At 40.3% G+C, this 17,676-nt stretch overlaps 2 protein-coding genes across 7 annotated transcripts in view; both read right to left on the reverse strand.

Annotated features, from left to right (window-relative positions):
- Window positions 1-5,757, reverse strand: part of slc12a8 (solute carrier family 12 member 8) — a 35,578-nt gene extending 29,821 nt beyond the window's left edge. For all 3 annotated transcript variants that reach the window (XM_024407497.1, XM_024407489.1, XM_024407483.1), the window contains exons 1-3: window positions 5,529-5,757; window positions 5,102-5,190; window positions 4,626-4,813 (exon numbers count right to left, since the gene is read on the reverse strand). In XM_024407497.1, the coding sequence (XP_024263265.1) occupies window positions 4,626-4,766 (141 nt within the window). In that variant the 5' untranslated portion in view covers window positions 4,767-4,813; window positions 5,102-5,190; window positions 5,529-5,757. The remainder of the gene's footprint in view (window positions 1-4,625; window positions 4,814-5,101; window positions 5,191-5,528) is intronic.
- A 4,519-nt stretch (window positions 5,758-10,276) lies between these two features.
- On the reverse strand, window positions 10,277-16,587 carry znf148 (zinc finger protein 148). 4 transcript variants are annotated; one of them, XM_042319689.1, is made up of 7 exons: window positions 16,375-16,586; window positions 15,206-15,327; window positions 14,856-14,984; window positions 14,544-14,667; window positions 14,304-14,387; window positions 14,061-14,179; window positions 10,277-13,893 (listed from the first exon to the last, which is right to left on the reverse strand). In XM_042319689.1, coding segments are annotated over exons 1-7 (2,247 nt in total). In that variant the 5' UTR covers window positions 16,376-16,586; the 3' UTR covers window positions 10,277-12,225. The 4 variants fall into 4 exon arrangements, with proteins under 4 accessions (XP_042175623.1, XP_024263282.1, XP_024263274.1 ...); XM_024407514.2 differs by having other exon boundaries at window positions 16,371-16,586; XM_024407506.2 differs by having other exon boundaries at window positions 15,206-16,586.
- Between the last annotated feature and the right edge of the window lie 1,089 nt (window positions 16,588-17,676).

Raw genomic sequence — 17,676 nt, forward strand, 5'->3', positions numbered from 1 at the left:
ACCTGGCCGTCCCTCTAAACTTTCAGCTCATACAAGGAGAAGACTGATCAGAGATGCAGCCAAGAGGCCCATGATCACTCTGGATGAACTGCAGAGATCTACAGCTGAGGTGGGAGACTCTGTCCATAGGACAACAATCAGTCGTATATTGCACAAATCTGGCCTTTATGGAAGAGTGGCAAGAAAGCCATTTCTTAATATCCATAAAAAGTGTTGTTTAAAGTTTGCCACAAGCCACCTGGGAGACACACCAAACATGTGGAAGAAGGTGCTCTGGTCAGATGAAACCAAAATTGAACTTTTTGGCAACAATGCAAAACGTTATGTTTGGCGTAAAAGCAACACAGCTCATCACCCTGAACACACCATCCCCACTGTCAAACATGGTGGTGGCAGCATCATGGTTTGGACCTGCTTTTCTTCAGCAGGGACAGGGAAGATGGTTAAAATTGATGGGAAGATGGATGGAGCCAAATACAGGACCATTCTGGAAGAAAACCTGATGGAGTCTGCAAAAGACCTGAGACTGGGACGGAGATTTGTCTTCCAACAAGACAATGATCCAAAACATAAAGCAAAATCTACAATGGAATGGTTCTAAAATAAACATATCCAGGTGTTAGAATGGCCAAGTCAAAGTCCAGACCTGAATCCAATCGAGAATCTGTGGAAAGAACTGAAAACTGCTGTTCACAAATGCTCTCCATCCAACCTCACTGAGCTCGAGCTGTTTTGCAAGGAGGAATGGGAAAAAATGTCAGTCTCTCGATGTGCAAAACTGATAGAGACATACCCCAAGCGACTTACAGCTGTAATCGCAGCAAAAGGTGGTGCTAGAAAGTATTAACTTAAGGGGGCTGAATAATTTTGCACGTCCAATTTTTCAGTTTTTGATTTGTTATAAAAAGTTTGAAATATCCAATAAATGTCATTCCACTTCATGATTGTGTCCCACTTGTTGTTGATTCTTCACAAAAAAATACAGTTTTATATCTTTATGTTTGAAGCCTGAAATGTGGCAAAAGGTCACAAAGTTCAAGGGGGCCGAATACTTTCGCAAGGCACTGTATAATAGAATTTATTAGACTTTTTAAAATAGCTGGTAGGCATTGTGTGGAAGCCGGGAGATGCTAATTATGTTTATGTTGATTAACAGTCAATACCCGTGAGACCGACAGTTATGTGCTTGACGATCACCGGCTGACAGAATGTTGTGCCCGCCACAGCCCTAAATGTTCCGCAACTGATTCCTTCCAAAGCACTCATTGTTGAATTTGCAATTTCCAACTTGTTGTGTAATGTTTATGGTCATTGGCCAATGAGCACCAATACAGTGCCAGTAGGATTTGCCAGTAGATTGTCAACGTGATTCATGATGATAGCAAATTTCAATTTACAAAAACAAACTGCACTTTTGTCTTTTGAGCTTCTAGTCATGAAATCTATGCAGCCTACTCAATCACTTTTTATAGCTACTGTTTACAGGCCTCCTGGGCCATACACAGCATTCCTCACTGAGTTCCCTGAATTCCTATCGGACCTTGTAGTCATGGCAGATAATATTCACATTTTTGGTGACTTTAATATTCACATGGAAAAGTCCACAGACCCACTCCAAAAGGCTTTCGAAACCATCATCGACTCAGTGGGTTTTGTCCAACATGTCTCTGGACCTACTCACTGCCACAGTCATACTCTGGACCTAAATATTTTGGATCTTAATGTTTTTCCTCATAATCCTCGACTATCGGACAACCAATTTATTACGTTTGCAATCGCAACAAATAATCTGCTTAGACGCCAACCAAGGATCATCAAAAGCTGTGCTTTGAATAGTCCAACAACCCAAATATTCCTAGATGCCCTTCCAGACTCCCTCCACCTACCCAAGGATGTCGTACTACAAAAATCGGTTAACCACCCGAGGAATTAAATTTAACCTTGAGTAATACCCTAGATGCAGTCAAAAAACATTTGTCAAAAAAAAACTAGCTCCCTGGTATACAGAAAATACCCGAGCTCTGAAGCAAGCTTCCAGAAAATTGGAAAGGAAATGGCGCTCCACCAAACTAGAAGTCTTCCGACTAGCTTGGAAAGACAGTACCGTGCAGTATCGAAGAGCCCTCACTGCTGCTCAATCATCCTATTTTTCCAACTTAATTGAAGAGAATAAGAACAATCAAAATCAAAATGTATTTTTGATTCTGCCGCAAAGCTAACTAAAAAGCATTCCCCAAGAGAGGATGGCTTTCATTTCTACAGTGATAAATTCATGAACTTCTTTGACAAAAAGATCATGATCATTAGAAAGCAAATTACAAACTCCTCTTTCAATCTGCATATTTCTCCAAAGCTCAGTTGTCCTGACTCTGCACAACACTGCTAGGACCTAGGATCAAGGGAGACACAAGTAAAAAAAAAAAATCCTATATCTCTTGACACATTCATGAAAATAGTAATGGCCTCTAAACCTTCAAGCTGCATACTTGACCCTATTCCAACTAAACTACCGGTACTAAAAGAGTCCTGTGCTTGGCCCTCCTATGTTGAACATAATAAACAGCTCCCTATCCACCGGATGTGTACCAAACTCACCAAAAGTGGCAGTAATAAAGACTCCCTTGAATAAGTCAAACCTTGACCCAGAAAATATTTTAAAAACTATCGCGCTACATCGAATCTCCCATTCCTCTCAAACACTTTAGGAAAAGCTGTTGCACAGCAACTCACTGAAGACAAACAATGTATATGAAACGCTTCAGTTTGATTTTAGACCCCATCAGAGCACTGACACTGTACTCGTGAAGGTGGTAAATTACCTTTTAATGGTGTCATACCAAGGCTCTGCATCTGTCCTCGTGCTCCTAGACCTTAGTGCTGCTTTTGACACCATCGATCATGACATTCTTTTGGAGAGATTGGAAAACCAAATTGGTCTACACCGTCAAGTTCTGGCCTGGTTTAGATCTTATCTGTTGGAAAGATATCAGTTTGTCTCTGTGGATGGTTTGTCCTCTGACAAATCAACTGTAAGTTTCACTGCTATGCGGATGACACACAGCTGTACATTTTGATGAAACATGGTGAAGCCCCAAAATTGCCCTCCCTAGGAGCCTGTGTTTCAGACATAAGGAAGTGGATGGCTGCAAATGTTTTACTTTTAAACTCAGACAAAGCAGAGATGCTAGTTCTAGGTCCCAAGAAACAAAGAGATCTTCTGACAATTAATCTTGATGGTTGTACAGTCGTCTCAAATAAAACTGTGAAGGACCTCGGCATTACTGTGGACCCTGAGCTCTCTTTCGACAAACATATCAAGACTATTTCAAGGACAGCTTTTTTCCATCTTTGTAACATTCAAAAATAAGAAACTTTCTGTCCAAAAATGTGGCAGAAAAGTTCATCCATGCTTTTATCACTTCCAGATTAGACTACTGCAATGCTCTACTTTCCAGCTACCCGGATAAAGCACTAAATAAACTTCAGTTAGTGCTAAACACGGCTGCTAGAATCTTGACTAGATCCCAAAAATATGATCATATTACACTGGCTTCCTGTAAACGCTAGGGCTGGTTTCAAGTTTTTTTTTTGCTAACCTACAAAGCATTACATGGGCTTGCTCCTACCTATCTCTCCGATTTGGTCCTGCCATACATACCTACGCGTACGCTACTGTCCCAAACAGCTGGAGGAAGGGCGTTCTCCTATAGAGCTCCATTTTTATGGAATGGTCTGCCTATCCTTGTGAGAGACGCAGATTCGGTCTGGGACCATGCCTCAGGACTACCTGGCCTGATGACTCCTTGCTGTCCCCAGTCCACCTGGTCGTGCTGCTGCTCCAGTTTCAACTGTTCTGCCTGCAGCTATGGAACCCTAACCTGTTCACCGGACATGCTACCTTGTCTCGGACCTGCTGTTTTAAACTCTCTCCCTCTCTCTCTACAGCACCTGCTGTCTCTAACTCTGAATGCCCAGCTATGAAAAGCCAACTGACATGTACTCCTGAGGTGCTGACCTGTTGCACCCTCTACAACCACTGTGATCATTATTATTTGACCCTGCTGGTCATCTATGAACGTTTGAACATCTTGACCATGTACTGTTATAATCTCAACCCGGTACAGCCAGAAGAGGACTGGCCACCCCTGGAGAGCCTGGTTCCTCTCTAGGTTTCTTCCTAGGTTCCTGCCTTTCTATGGAGTTTTTCCAAGCCACCGTGCTTCTACATCTGCATTGGTTGCTATTTGGGGTTTTAGGATGGGTTTCTGTATAGAACTTTGTGACATCAGCTAATGTAAAAAGGGCTTTATAAATAAATGTGATTGATTGATTGAGCTAGGCTGAAACACCTGCATTTTGGAGCTGCCTTAAGAAAGCAAAAAAGAGACCATGTTCGCATACGGCTTTATTAACTGGGTCGCCACTGGTCTGGTCCCAGATCTGTTTGTGTTTTCTTTCCAACTGAACGCCATAACAATGACCATGAGATTTCACAAGACAGCACAAACATATCTTGGACCAGGCTCCAACTATGTTATCAAAGACTTCCTCATACCCTCAGGGCAGGCAGCATTTGTGGCAACTGTTGACTTTCAGCAAGGTCTTGACTTGTAATGATAACCTACCTGAGCGTCCTCATGGAACAGATCCTGGACAGGTGTGGTTTTACTGCCGCTGGCCCTCCTAGACTCCCTAGTCTTCAGAAGTTCTGTCACATCCTCCACGTTAGACCTGTGGAGCATCCAGCCGAATGGCATCGCTTCCATAACCGCTTTGACCAAACCTCTGCCTGCACGCACTCTAGTTTAGTACCCTGGAGTGGATGGATACATAAAAGTACACCAGAGTTTAAAACTGAGTGACTCACCTTGAAACAAGGTCAATGTGAATATCACTCCTGGTTAAAAGCATTGTATATTCATTAACCCCCAAAGTATACAAAATCAAAGGGCAATGAAATGCTTGGTTTTCAGACAAACTTCTATCTATAGGGCAGTGTCTCAGAAATAAGCTATACAATTATGTATCCTTATTTGATGGGAAAAAAATCATTAGCTTATTTAAATGTGGAGATACAAAGGTAGCCTAATCATTGCCTTACCTTCCATAGAGCAAAATAGAGGTGTGGCAACTAAACAGCCACCCGGATGCAGGCAGGTGTGATTATGCAACAGCACGAGCCTGACTTGCCTGGATCATGGTAGGGTAGTTGTATTCGACGAGAAGAAAAAAAATCGAATTACCGGTACATTCCTTGACATAAGATGTATTCACTGGGTCAACATGTAATTTAGTCTTTAAGGAAAACGAATCCATTTTCACGACATTAAATCACGTCCGTTATATTAAATGTGTTTTTTTTCTTCACGATTATGCATATAGGCTATATTGCTGGCAATCGGGAATAGGAACAATTCAATAAACGCAGATCTAAAAATTTAAAAAAAATCTCAACTCGTCCTTAATTCAGCAAATCTGATGTTGGAACAGTGAAAAATCAGCACAATGATGGTTATTTCTTTACCTACCTCAAAAATTAACTACCATCTCCACTGAAGTCCTCATTAACAGCCTGTTCCAAATATCGAGTTTCTCGTTCTAAAATCTTAATACAATAAAAGTACATTAAAGATCATTTAATGATTAATGTTGTGATAAAAAAAATCCAGCCGTATGGTTTGCCCTCACACTCTGTCTGCACCATAAGCGTAGTATTGCTACGTGTTCGACTAACGTCAGCAGGTAAATGTTTGTTTTGTCCAATGCCACTTTATAGGTGTGTTGCTCTGCTCCAAAAAGATACAGCTACGCCATTTGTTAGTTTTGGCCAACCTTCAAATGTGCATTTGGCAGCAATCCAATTGAAATACCAAGGCGAATTCACAAGTGTTAGACTATGTGTATTTTATATGCCCTATGATGGAAAAAAGCCTAACAAATGACCTTGAATTATTACGTTAATATTACTAAAGAAACTGTAGGCCTGCTGTACTGAGAAAGTTCATCATGTCCTTCCAAATAAAATAAAAACATTCAAATCAGATCTCACATCTAATAGTAATTTACTGAAATAAATCAGCTACAATTAAAGCAGTACATGACATATTTATATATATATATATAAAACAGATCACTCAAATGGACAACTTAAAAGACTATGCAAATCAACATCTGGCTTTTGATCAACCACCTGCAAAATTGAATAATTCAATACTTTATCATAACTTGACTAACAATAGTTTTTTTTATGCTTCCTTTAGTTCAATGATCCAGTATGAAAATCTGAGTCAAAATAACTCAGGTCTCAAAAGGAAGAAGATTTTGTCCTCAATTGCCCAAGCTCAACATATTCACAATCAAACAATTATCTAATATTAACTGAGAACTGTCTGCAATAATGACTGTATATGACTTACATACTTCAGAAGAACCTTTTTACAAGTGACACATTGCATTTTCAAAAATAGAACAAAATATTTGTCAAAATATTTTAACTTTGATACACCCCCCCACATTGTTGAAACAAGTTTCATTTTTCACCAGCTTATACAAGGACACTTACGGTCAGTTTATGTATAGGGGGTTACTGTGGTGGAACTGTCCCAAAAATTGGTTGCTTTTTTTCAAAAAGATAAACAGAAATATGTTCAGTTCCCTCTGTATGCGGTTGAAGGTGCTGCTTTTGGGGTCTAAAAATTATATTATAGGTATTATATACAGAGTATACAAAACATTAGGAATACCTGCTCTTTCCATGACACAGACTGACCAGGTGAATGCTTTGATCTCTTATTGATGTCACCTGTTACAGCCACTTCAACTGTGGGAAGGACTGGGGTCAACATGGGCCAGCAACCCTGTGGAACGCTTGACACCTTGTAGTCTATGCCCTGTCGAATTGAGGCTGCTGAGGGCAAAACTCAATATTAGGAAGGTTTTCCTAATGTTTTGTACACTATGTCTCTCTAAGGCTGTGTTTACACAGGCAGCCCAATTCTGATCTTCTGCCCAATTATGTGCAATAGAGCAGATTTGATTGATCAAAATACCAACTGGTAGAAAAATAGAGTTGGGATGCATGTGTATACACAGTCTTAGATAGTCATGGAGAAATACACACTGTGCTTTTGAAAGTGCTTTCTTTCACTGGTGTACAGTAGGTCTCATTGAACACTAAAACCATACAATCAGATGACAATTTGACACAAAATGAAAATTGTTTTGGAACCACCTAATGATTGATTAATTTAAAATGTCAACATTTCAGCTATATGCCACATGACAATGAATAATAAATTAATTAATTTAGGAGGATGATAATCCAGGTATTCTTCAAACTGACAGTCCAGTCCACAATACTGTAACTACTAGTTCATGTAAGGATGGGTGGACTTCATTACTGCAGGTCAAATCATAGCTGTGGTCCAATGCTATCCAAATCACTACTGAGAGAAATTTAAAAAATGGGTGGCAAAAAGCTATGGTTTCACAGAACATGAAGTAGCTGTGTATTGACAAACAATAAATTGCATTGGCAACCTAATGAAAAGAAAGACGTTCCATAAAACATTATAGACCAGTCTCCAGTCATGTAGCTATTACACCAGGTTGTCCAGAACAGAAAATACACAACTTACTTACAGCAGAGAGACCAACTTTCTATACATTGTACAGAGGGAATGTTTACAAAGCAAAGTTGCGTAGCTGTTGAATCCAGAACAAGGGTATTGTAACACCTAACTTTAAATCTAATCTCTTAACCTATTGTAGAAATGTAACAAGTTAGAGAAGCTAGCATTTAATGTAAAACAATGTTGACAAGAGATTTAATAGCTAGCATGTTAACTAAACAATTTAACTTTAAAAGACACATTAACAATAAAGCACAAAGGAGAGACATCATGCAAGACAAAAATGACTAAGGCAATATAAAAAGAAAACTCATTTCAATTTGTCAAGGTACATTTCAAATGTGGCCGTTGTGTTTCGCTTCACATGCAACAATTATTCTGATTCAATATATACCATAGAAACCCTTTTATGTAACCTCTGCCTTACTATTCAGAAAGTTGTTTTGTAATATCTATAAAGAAATAGACAATTTAATTAAAATGTAATTTTGCAAGTCAAAGCTTGATGTTCAGAACTTTATGGGGCACTAAAAGCCATCCTAACAATTTCACCAAGGTGAAAGCACACAGAGAAACGCCTAATAATAAATATACCAGTATATTGCAAAATGAAGTTTGATTTAAAATATCTGTGCCATGAAGGTTGGAAATCAGAAGTGATGCCAGTGGTCAGTCTTTGCTGAAATACCAAGAGGGCTAAAATGTGTGAAAGGGAAGCGCTTATAAAAGAGGGGAAAGTTGCACTTCCACTTAAAAATAAAGTAACCATTAACCTTGAATTGTATGTTTCAGAAAGTCCAGATGGAGCAGTAGTTTGACTTGACAGTCACCAAGAATGACTAATCAACCATACGGTGGAGGCTAGAAATACTTCAAAAAGCACAGAACTAATAAAATATACAGTTGATGTCGGAAGTTTACATACACTTAGGTTGGAGTCATCAAAACTCATTTTTCAACCACTCCACAAATTTCTTGTTAACAAAGTTTTGGCAAGTCGGTTAGGACATTACTTTGTGCACGACACAAGTACATTTTCCAACAATTGTTTATAGACAGATTATTTCACTGGATCACAATTCCAGTAGGTCAGAAGATTACATACACTAAGATGACTGTGCCTTTAAACAGCTTATAAAACTCCAGAAAATCATGTCATGGCTTTAGAAGCTTCTGATAGGCTAATTGACATCATTTGAGTCAATTGAAGGTGTACCTGTGGATGTATTTCAAGGCCTACCTTCAAACTCAGTGCCTCTTTGCTTGACATCATGGGAAAATCAAAAGAAATCATCCAAGACCTCAGAAAATAAATTGTAGACCTCCACAAGCCTGGTTCATCCTTGGGAGCAATTTCCAAACACCTGAAGGTACCACGTTCAACTGTACAAACAGTACGCAAGTACACACACCATGGGACTACACAGCCGTTATACCGCTCAGGAAAGAGACACGTTCTGTCTCCTAGAGATTAACATACTTTGGTGTGATAAATGCAAATCAATCCCAGAACAGCAGCAAAGGACCATGTGAATATGCTGGAGGAAACAGGTACAAAAGTATCTATATACACAGTAAAACAAGTCCTATATCGACATAACCTGAAAGGCCGCTCCGCAAGAAAACTGCCATAAAAAAGCCAGACTACGGTTTGAAACTGCACATGGGGACAAAGATCGTACTTTTTGGATAAATGTCCTCTGGTCTGATGAAATAATAATATAACTGTTTGGCCATAATGACCATCGTTATGTTCGGAGGAAAAAGGGGGATGCTTGCAAGCCGAAGAACATCATCCGAACCGTGAAGCACGGGGGTGGCAGCATCATGTTGTGGGGGTGCTTTGCTGCAGGAGGGACTGGTGCTCTTCACAAAATAGATGACATCATGAGGAAAGGGAAATTATGTGGATATATTGAAGCATCAGTCAGGAAGTTAATGCTTGGTCGCAAATGGGTCTTCCAAATGGACAATGACCCCAAGCATACTTCCAAAGTTGTGGCAAAATGGCTTAAGGACAACAAAGTCAAGGTATTGGGAGTGGCCATCACAAAGCCCTGACCTCAAACCTATAGAACATTTGTGGACAGAACTGAAAAAGTGTGTGCGAGGAAGGAGGCCTACAAACCTGACTCAGTTACACCAGCTCTGTCAGGAGGAATGGGCCAAAATCCACCCAACTTATTGTGGGAAGCTTGTGGAATGCTACCCGAAACATTTCACCCAAGTTAAACGATTTAAAGGCAATGCTACCAAATACTAATTGAGTGTATGTAAACTTCTGACCCACTGGGAATGTGATGAAAGAAATAAAAGCTGAAATAAATCACTCTATTATTCTGACATTTCACATCCTTAAAATAAAGTGGTGATCTAACTGACCTAAGATAGGGAATTTTTACTCGGATTAAATGTCAGGAATTGTGAAAAACTGAGTTGAAATGTATTTGGCTAAGGTGCATGTAAACTTCAACTGTATTTTCCAGGACAGGAGCCCAAATAAAATGGAGCAATCGTTTGAATCTCTTACAGCTACATGTGTTAATGTACGATATAAAGTAGTGCTGAATGGGGAATTATCTTACAATGACTGACATACATTCTCCCATAAATGTTTATTTTATATATATATATATATATATATATATATATATATACATACACACACACACACACACACATACAAAGACTGATTTCCCATTCCACTCATGAACTAAAAATAAATGGATGTGGAGATTTTACATTGAGATTTTTCGCCCTGTGGTCTTAACATGGTACTGGAAAGTATCAAGTATCCTATGACTGTTTAGATTAATACATAAGCAATGACCCATGATTTGTTTCCTGATAAGTGCATGCATCAAATATGTGTAATGTTTTTATGACCAATACCAAAACATTTCGGTTTTCATTTGAACCATAATCTAAACTCTAAAAAGATCTGAATGAGGTTATCACCACATGACCTCACTTAAGGTCCATTGTGCAAACAATTGAATATTAAGAAAAATCTAATGTCTAGATTTGTCTTAGCCATTATAACAACCTATTTATAGCAAGTTCCGGTGATTGATGATGAATTATACACTTGATTCCACACCATCAACCATACAAACTCATACATTTCTTTCAGGGGGAGAGCTTTGAATAACTTTGACTTCAAATTAAGATTGATCAAATCAAAATCTTGTGATCATCATATGATCAAATCAAAACTATATATTTCAGGCTATACACCATGAGGATACCCACTCTTACCATGGTGTCAACTTGAAAACAGGAGTCTAGCAAGCAACTATACATAATCAACAAGTGGACAACTCTACATTCAGCAGTTATATAGCAGGACTGTTATGCCGACACATCACATGGTAACAGGGTCCCTTCATATGGTCTCAGATCTAGGACCAGCCCCCCCTGTCCATACATTATGATCGAAAAGGCAAAACTGACCCGAGACCAGCACCATTACCACAGTTAAAACAATGAGCCAGATATATAAATAATTGTGAAGCATCCGGTTGGCATTTCCACTCACTATGGGGATGTTAGGAAGCTCAGTGGCTGGCAGTGGGAAAAGATGGAGCGAGAAGAATTGTGGCAGACATTCTACTAATTTTCTCATTGATTAAACATTTGATCTCCATACAGTTCTGTTTCCAAAACTAGAATCTCCAACAGAATAGACTGCGTTTTGTAGACGTCACCCTTCGCCAAACAATTTTTATTTTTTATTTAAATACGTTTGTTAGGAGTGCAAGGGCGAATTGAGTTATTGCACACGCGTACTTCAGTGTAGGCGTTCCCGAACGGAAATATGTAAATAAATGCTAGAACAGGCCAATAGGATCTCACTAGCTCGTGCTGGCTCTGCCCACCTCCTTGCTTGTTCTGCCCACTATGATTCATTTGTGCCCATTGGAAACTACAGGCTCTGGTCCATCTTGGGTTAGTTAAAATCTTTCCTATTACTCTGAGACACTTTATAAATACAGGCACAGATACCTAGTTAGAGTTAAAGCAATAAAAAGGTGGAAGAAACATGATTGAAGTCAAGCAGAAAATGAAATTGGAGACAAAAATAGAGTGACTATGCAATCAAATCCATTTCACTACTGGGCTGATCTGAACACTTGTGTCCATTTTCATGATGTGTCATTATCACAATGTATGAAAACAACATTTGAAGCATAGTTATTGGATAATTGCCTTTTTGGATGGCAATTTGAGAATTCAGTGTGGGAAAATGACACTTAATTTCCATGCTGTAAAACAGTAAATCGGTAGATCTAAAACTAAGTTTTAGACCCCCCCCCCCAAAAAAAACATTCAGAACCATACCCCCAAAAAACATAGGTCGGGCTGTAGTTTCTTCCCCAAAAACCCAATTTAATGTTTTGCTTCATATACATTATTATTTATTTATCACGATTCGCAAAATTGACCACTTTAATCTAACAGAAATTATATATTTTTAAATCATTAAATGCTTTGAGCAACACCCACCTTTGCAGTGTAACCTATTTTGGCAGGACAGAGGATATGGGTATAAAGTGCCTTTTAAAATTATCGTAGAATAATGTAAATATTATCCTCAACCAAACGTTTGACTGCTTGTAGCATCAGGGGAAGAGTTCAATTGAGACCTCGTCTCAATGGGGAATTCCGAGAAGTCTGTTCCGTGACTTCGCAGACTGACTTGTCCATTGGCAATAGTAAACTGGGAGGCGATTCCAGAACGTGAGGTCTGGAACTGCGACGGGAAGTTCTGATCGAAGGTGCTGATTTGATAAGTCTGATGCAACCCTTGAGCATCAGTCTTTTTCGAGGACGCAACTCCCTCCAGAAAATCGTCGGTTGGCGACACGGCCGAGGTAGTGGTTTCATCACCCGAAAATGAGAAAGAGTGCTGGGAGTCCCCTACAAGGAGTCCAAAATGGGGTTTCTCCAAGGTAGACCTTAGTGGAGAGTTCATCCCTGACTTACCAGTACCAGCGGTAAACCTACTGGGGGAAGGGTACTGCTTCTCTGTAGAGAACAGAGGCTGGTTGGAAAGGCTGGGGCTCTCGGTGACAAAGGTAAGACTCTGGCTGCTCAGGTAGCTATCGTTCTGGCTGGTCCTCTCCAGTGCTTGCTGGAGGAACTTGGAGTACTCGTGCAGGAGGCTAGATTTCTCTGCTGATGGGGCTTGAGAGTTACCTCCCAAGCTTTCTACCGGGCTGCCCTCAGACACATCGGAGGAGTTGATGGAGATGCTGGATGTCACCTCAGTGTCGGCCACACTGAAGGAGATATCTGGCTGCACGTTGGCCTTGTTCGAGTAGTGGTCCAGGAGAGTCTGGAGAACCTCATCCGGGAGCACGTTCTTGTCGTGATTGGACTTGAGCTCGACGCTCAACGGCTGGGGTTCCAAGATGGTGGCGGGAACGGTTTCGTCAATGACGCTGGCCACTGCGACTTGTGTAGCGGAAGGCTGGGACGCGATGCTGCTTACATTAACAGCGTAATCTCGGTTGTCGTTGTTGGCCATAGCGACCTGCTGTAGATACCTCTTCTTCTTCAGGAACTGCATGGCATCGTCGTAGTGTGTGCTGCTGGATGCTGGTTTCGTCTGCCCTCCTGGGAGAGCGTCTACTGGCTCCAGGTCAGAGTTAGCCACATCCACGTCCAGAAGACCTTGTTTGTCAACAATCTCAAACGTGTACCTGGTGACTTTGCAGTCTTCGAAAGAGGACAAAGGGGATAAACTCTCAGGTGGTTCAGGTTCAGTTGGTTGCTTCAGACTCCTCTTGGGGACCTTCTTGAGGACCAGCTTGGGAGGATAAATCTCCTCAGAGGAGAGATTCTCCCCACCCAGCCCCAACTGCCGCCCACTAGATGTGTCAGGAAGTGCCACAGAATAATCTGCCATCACATACTCGTCTTTAACCACCTTGGAGGTAACCACATAGAGAGGTAGACATTCAATTTTGCTCGGTCTTTGCTCCACCTCCCTATCCATGTCGCCAAGAGAAGCGACTGTGGCAACGTTTTCAGTGGCAACGTTTTCAGTGGCAGCAGCTGAGAGAGCACATTGAGACTTGTCTGAGGTCTTCAGGCGTTTCTTCTTGGGCAGTGAGCACTCCTTGGCAGGGAAGGAGAAGGCCAGAGATTCTGTGTCGCTCAGGAGTCCTCCATCTTTCCCCGCTGCTGCTGTCTTGTGGGCTTTCCTCTCACGGCACATACGCCTGTGCTTTAGAACCCGGTCTGTTCTGGAGAAGTACTGTGGGAAACAAGAATGGGTTTGTGGCATACAAGGACAGTAGTACAATGATTTATTTATTTTTAAATAGCTTCTGCATGCTTTATAAACCAGAGCTGTTTGTGCAGTCTTTCCAAGCCCAACTCTTAAGTTCATTGTTATTTGCTTTGATAACATAAATAACCAACCTGGTGGCAGTAGTCACATTGATAGGGCTTCTCTCCACTGTGGGTCCTTCTGTGCCTCTCCATGTGGTATTTCTGAATGAACCTCATGCCACACTCCTCACAGCGGAAGGGCTTCTCACCTAATAGAAAGTCAAAGGGACAGGTTATTCTGTGGGCTAGTAACATCAACATTCAACAAGTGGGATCTTTGACCAATCATTGGCTACCATAGTTCAATCATAGCTTCATGGGGCATTCTCTTACCAGTGTGGATCTTCTCATGTCTCTGGAGAAGGTATTTCTGTATGAAGCGCATATCACACTGGCTGCACTGAAATGGCTTCTCACCTAAAACCAAGCAACAGTAAGTTACCATATTTTCTTGCATTTATTCAATGGGAAATTATGTTAGCCTACATATTATGCAGACAATGTAACTAACAATAATTGTTGTGTTCATTTAATGCTAATCAACAGACTTGACCGTCATAAAATACATTATACCAGTGTGGATGAAGACGTGTCTTTGTAGATGGTAGTTTGTTCGGAAGGCTGCATTGCAATGCCCACATACATGACACTTTGGACTCTGGAGACCCAATGATCCATCCTCATTGATGGTGAGAATCTAACAAAAAGGGGAATGATGTATGGAAAGACAAGAACAAAAGGTCAGTCAATTATTTCACAACTAAAGCGGGGCCTTTACCCAGAAAAAAACATTTGGTTTTCATCTGGTAGTTTTCAGGTGACAATATAAATCTTTAATCTGGACCTAACATGTGATTATGACCTAGTGTCAAACAAATATATAACCTTGGCAGGAGAGCGCTGTTTTCTCTTCTTCTTGTGACACTCTGTTGTGAGGTCCCTGGGCTGTTTTCTCTCTTTCTTTCCCAGCATCAGTGGATCCGAAGACAGCTTCAACTCTTGTTTGATGCTCACCTGCAAAACATTGTTTAATCACTTCACATGAATTAATTTCAACGATTATAGTCAGAATGACAACGCTCTCAATGGGTGAATCCCAATTCTTCAAAAAGGAGGCAAAGAGATGAAAAAACAAAGACTTGAGATTCACCCAAAGTCATTGTTTACACTACAGTGCATGTATTGCAAGACTGGCAATAAGAATGTATGCATGATGTATGTATGCATGTACTCACAGGCATGTGGAGCGTGCATGGCAGCTTGTGTGCGAGTCTCTGCATCATTCCCTCTTCCCGGTCATTCTTCACTGTCTCCTCATGTACCATCAGTTCATCAGTTGCAATCAAGTCATGAGACACTATTGAAACCCCTGTCAGGTCATCATCCTCTTCATCATCATCATCATCATCATCAGCTAACAGGGGGTGGTGGGCTAACCCCCTCTCGCCCAGGGTCATGACGACCAGACCCCCTCCCCCTATCCCCACCCTCTCATCCACTACCCCACTACACTTTAGCAGCATTCCCTCCAGCTTGTCATCAATGTTCATCTTTACTAGAGATCTAGCTAGCTAGGTGTCTGTGTTGTTAAGAGAGGGCAGAAGTATTAGCTAGGTAAAGACAAACAAAACACCAGTATTTAGCTTTGGTAGCAATAGGCTAACGTTAATAATAAATCACTACAAATGCTTGCTAGCTACAATTTAGTGGGGCCATCATTGAGTAATCTGAGGATTAGCTGATAACGTAGTTAGCTACCTAAAGATGATCAACCAACCAAATAACGTTAGCCAACACAAACCCGTTTACTCATAATAGCACGTCGACCTGCCCAAAAATTAACGCCAGCAATAAAACTAGGCTTTTTGGCCATACTATAGTTAGCTAACGTTAATATTTCATCATCTGTCGCTAGTGGTCAACTGGATAGATTAGCTAGTTAACCAACTAGATTAACTTGAACTACCTAAATATGTAACTAGTTGTTATTATAGGTAACTTTAGTTAACTAGACAACTTTCGTTAGACAACTTTCGCTAGTTAGCTAAACAAGTAACAACTGTGTTAGCTAGCTAGAAAACTACCGGTAGTGTGGACAAGCGTTAGCTAGCTAACGTAGTTTGCAGTATATAATTAGCTAGCTAGCTGTGAATGGCAAACGTAAGCTAGCTAGCTAGTTATGCCTGATCAGAACCAACAACAACCAGAACTAAGATAGCTAGCTACAATACCTCAAATCAAATCAAGATTTAGCTTCGCTCAAGACAAGTCAAATCGAGACGTAGTTTACGTTAGCTTAAAAGCACGGCAGACCAAACTGTTCACAACTGACATAACGTTAGCCAGCTATTAGCATTAGTTGGCTAGCCTAGCTAACTTACGTAACGTTAGCCTGCTTACCTACTTTATGGTCTAATAAGGTCGTTCAACAGTCATGGTTTATCTGGGAAAAGTGTATCCGCTGTGTGATATACGCCGCGACAGAAAAGAAACATCACCGCATCTGGCCCAACTGCAGCGCATGGGGACTGTACCGTAGTTGTTCGGCTTTGTGATAGCTCTGCGGCTCACCTGTAGTGAAGCACTATGTGTGTTCTGCTTTGCAACCCTTATTCTGCATCTCTTCTGAGCTCACACTGGATTGGAACATGATGACAAGAAAATCAAGACTATGCTACGAGCTACTTGTTCACCAAACATTAAGTTTCATGCGTCCAACAAACACTTAAAAATAAGAAATGCTGTCGTATTAAACGTCCTCGTTAACAAAAAAAACAAACCATTTAAGTTAACTAGTTAGACAAATAATTAATGCATTTGGAAAGTTTTCAGACCCCTTGACTTTTTCCACATTTTGTTACGTTACAGCCTTATTCTTCAATTTATTAAATACATGTTTTGCTCTCACCAATCTACACACAATACCCCATAATGACAAAGCAATAATAGGTTTTTAGAAATGTTTGAACATGTATTACATATAAAAAACAGAAATACCTTATTTACATAAGTATTCAGACCCTTTGCTATGAGACTTGAAATTGAGCTCAGGTGCATCTTGTTTCCATTTAGCATCCTTGAGATGTTTTTACAACTTGATTGGAGTCCAGCTTTGGTAAATTCAATTGATCAGACATGATTTTTAGGTAGCGTTATACCCAAGAAGACTCAAGGCTGTAATCGCTGCCAAAGGTGCTTAAACAAAGTACTGAGTAAAGGGTCTGAATACTTATGTAAATGTTATGTTTTAGTTTTTTATTTGTAATACATTTGCTATCATTTCTAAAAAACAGTTTTGCTTCATCATTATGGGGTATTGTGTGTTGATTGGCCTCCTTTCCTTACCCATAGAACCATATAGATATTGCACATGCTCATACTTTATTTAGTGTAATTTGAATTAAACACCACAAACACACACATACAATTTCTCTGGTTGGCATTTGCTAAATCTGGGTTTCATATTTCACATATTCAGAATTGGTATGTAGTTGAATAATGATACCCCACAAAGTGAAGCACTCAGCTAAGCAACACCTGGTAGGAATAACAATCCTTCTGAATGTGTATTTACAAATACAGGTCTTTAAAGTTATTGTTGTTTAGTCGGATGTCCTAGCTGGTTTCTTTGATTGAATGTTTAGTTTCTGGGAACTGTAGAACTGTTATTTTGTGTGGGACCTTCTAGATGAATTTAAACACTTTT

The sequence above is a fragment of the Oncorhynchus tshawytscha genome, linkage group LG03 (genome assembly GCF_018296145.1).
Source record: "Oncorhynchus tshawytscha isolate Ot180627B linkage group LG03, Otsh_v2.0, whole genome shotgun sequence".
Taxonomy (NCBI): Eukaryota; Metazoa; Chordata; class Actinopteri; order Salmoniformes; family Salmonidae; genus Oncorhynchus; species Oncorhynchus tshawytscha.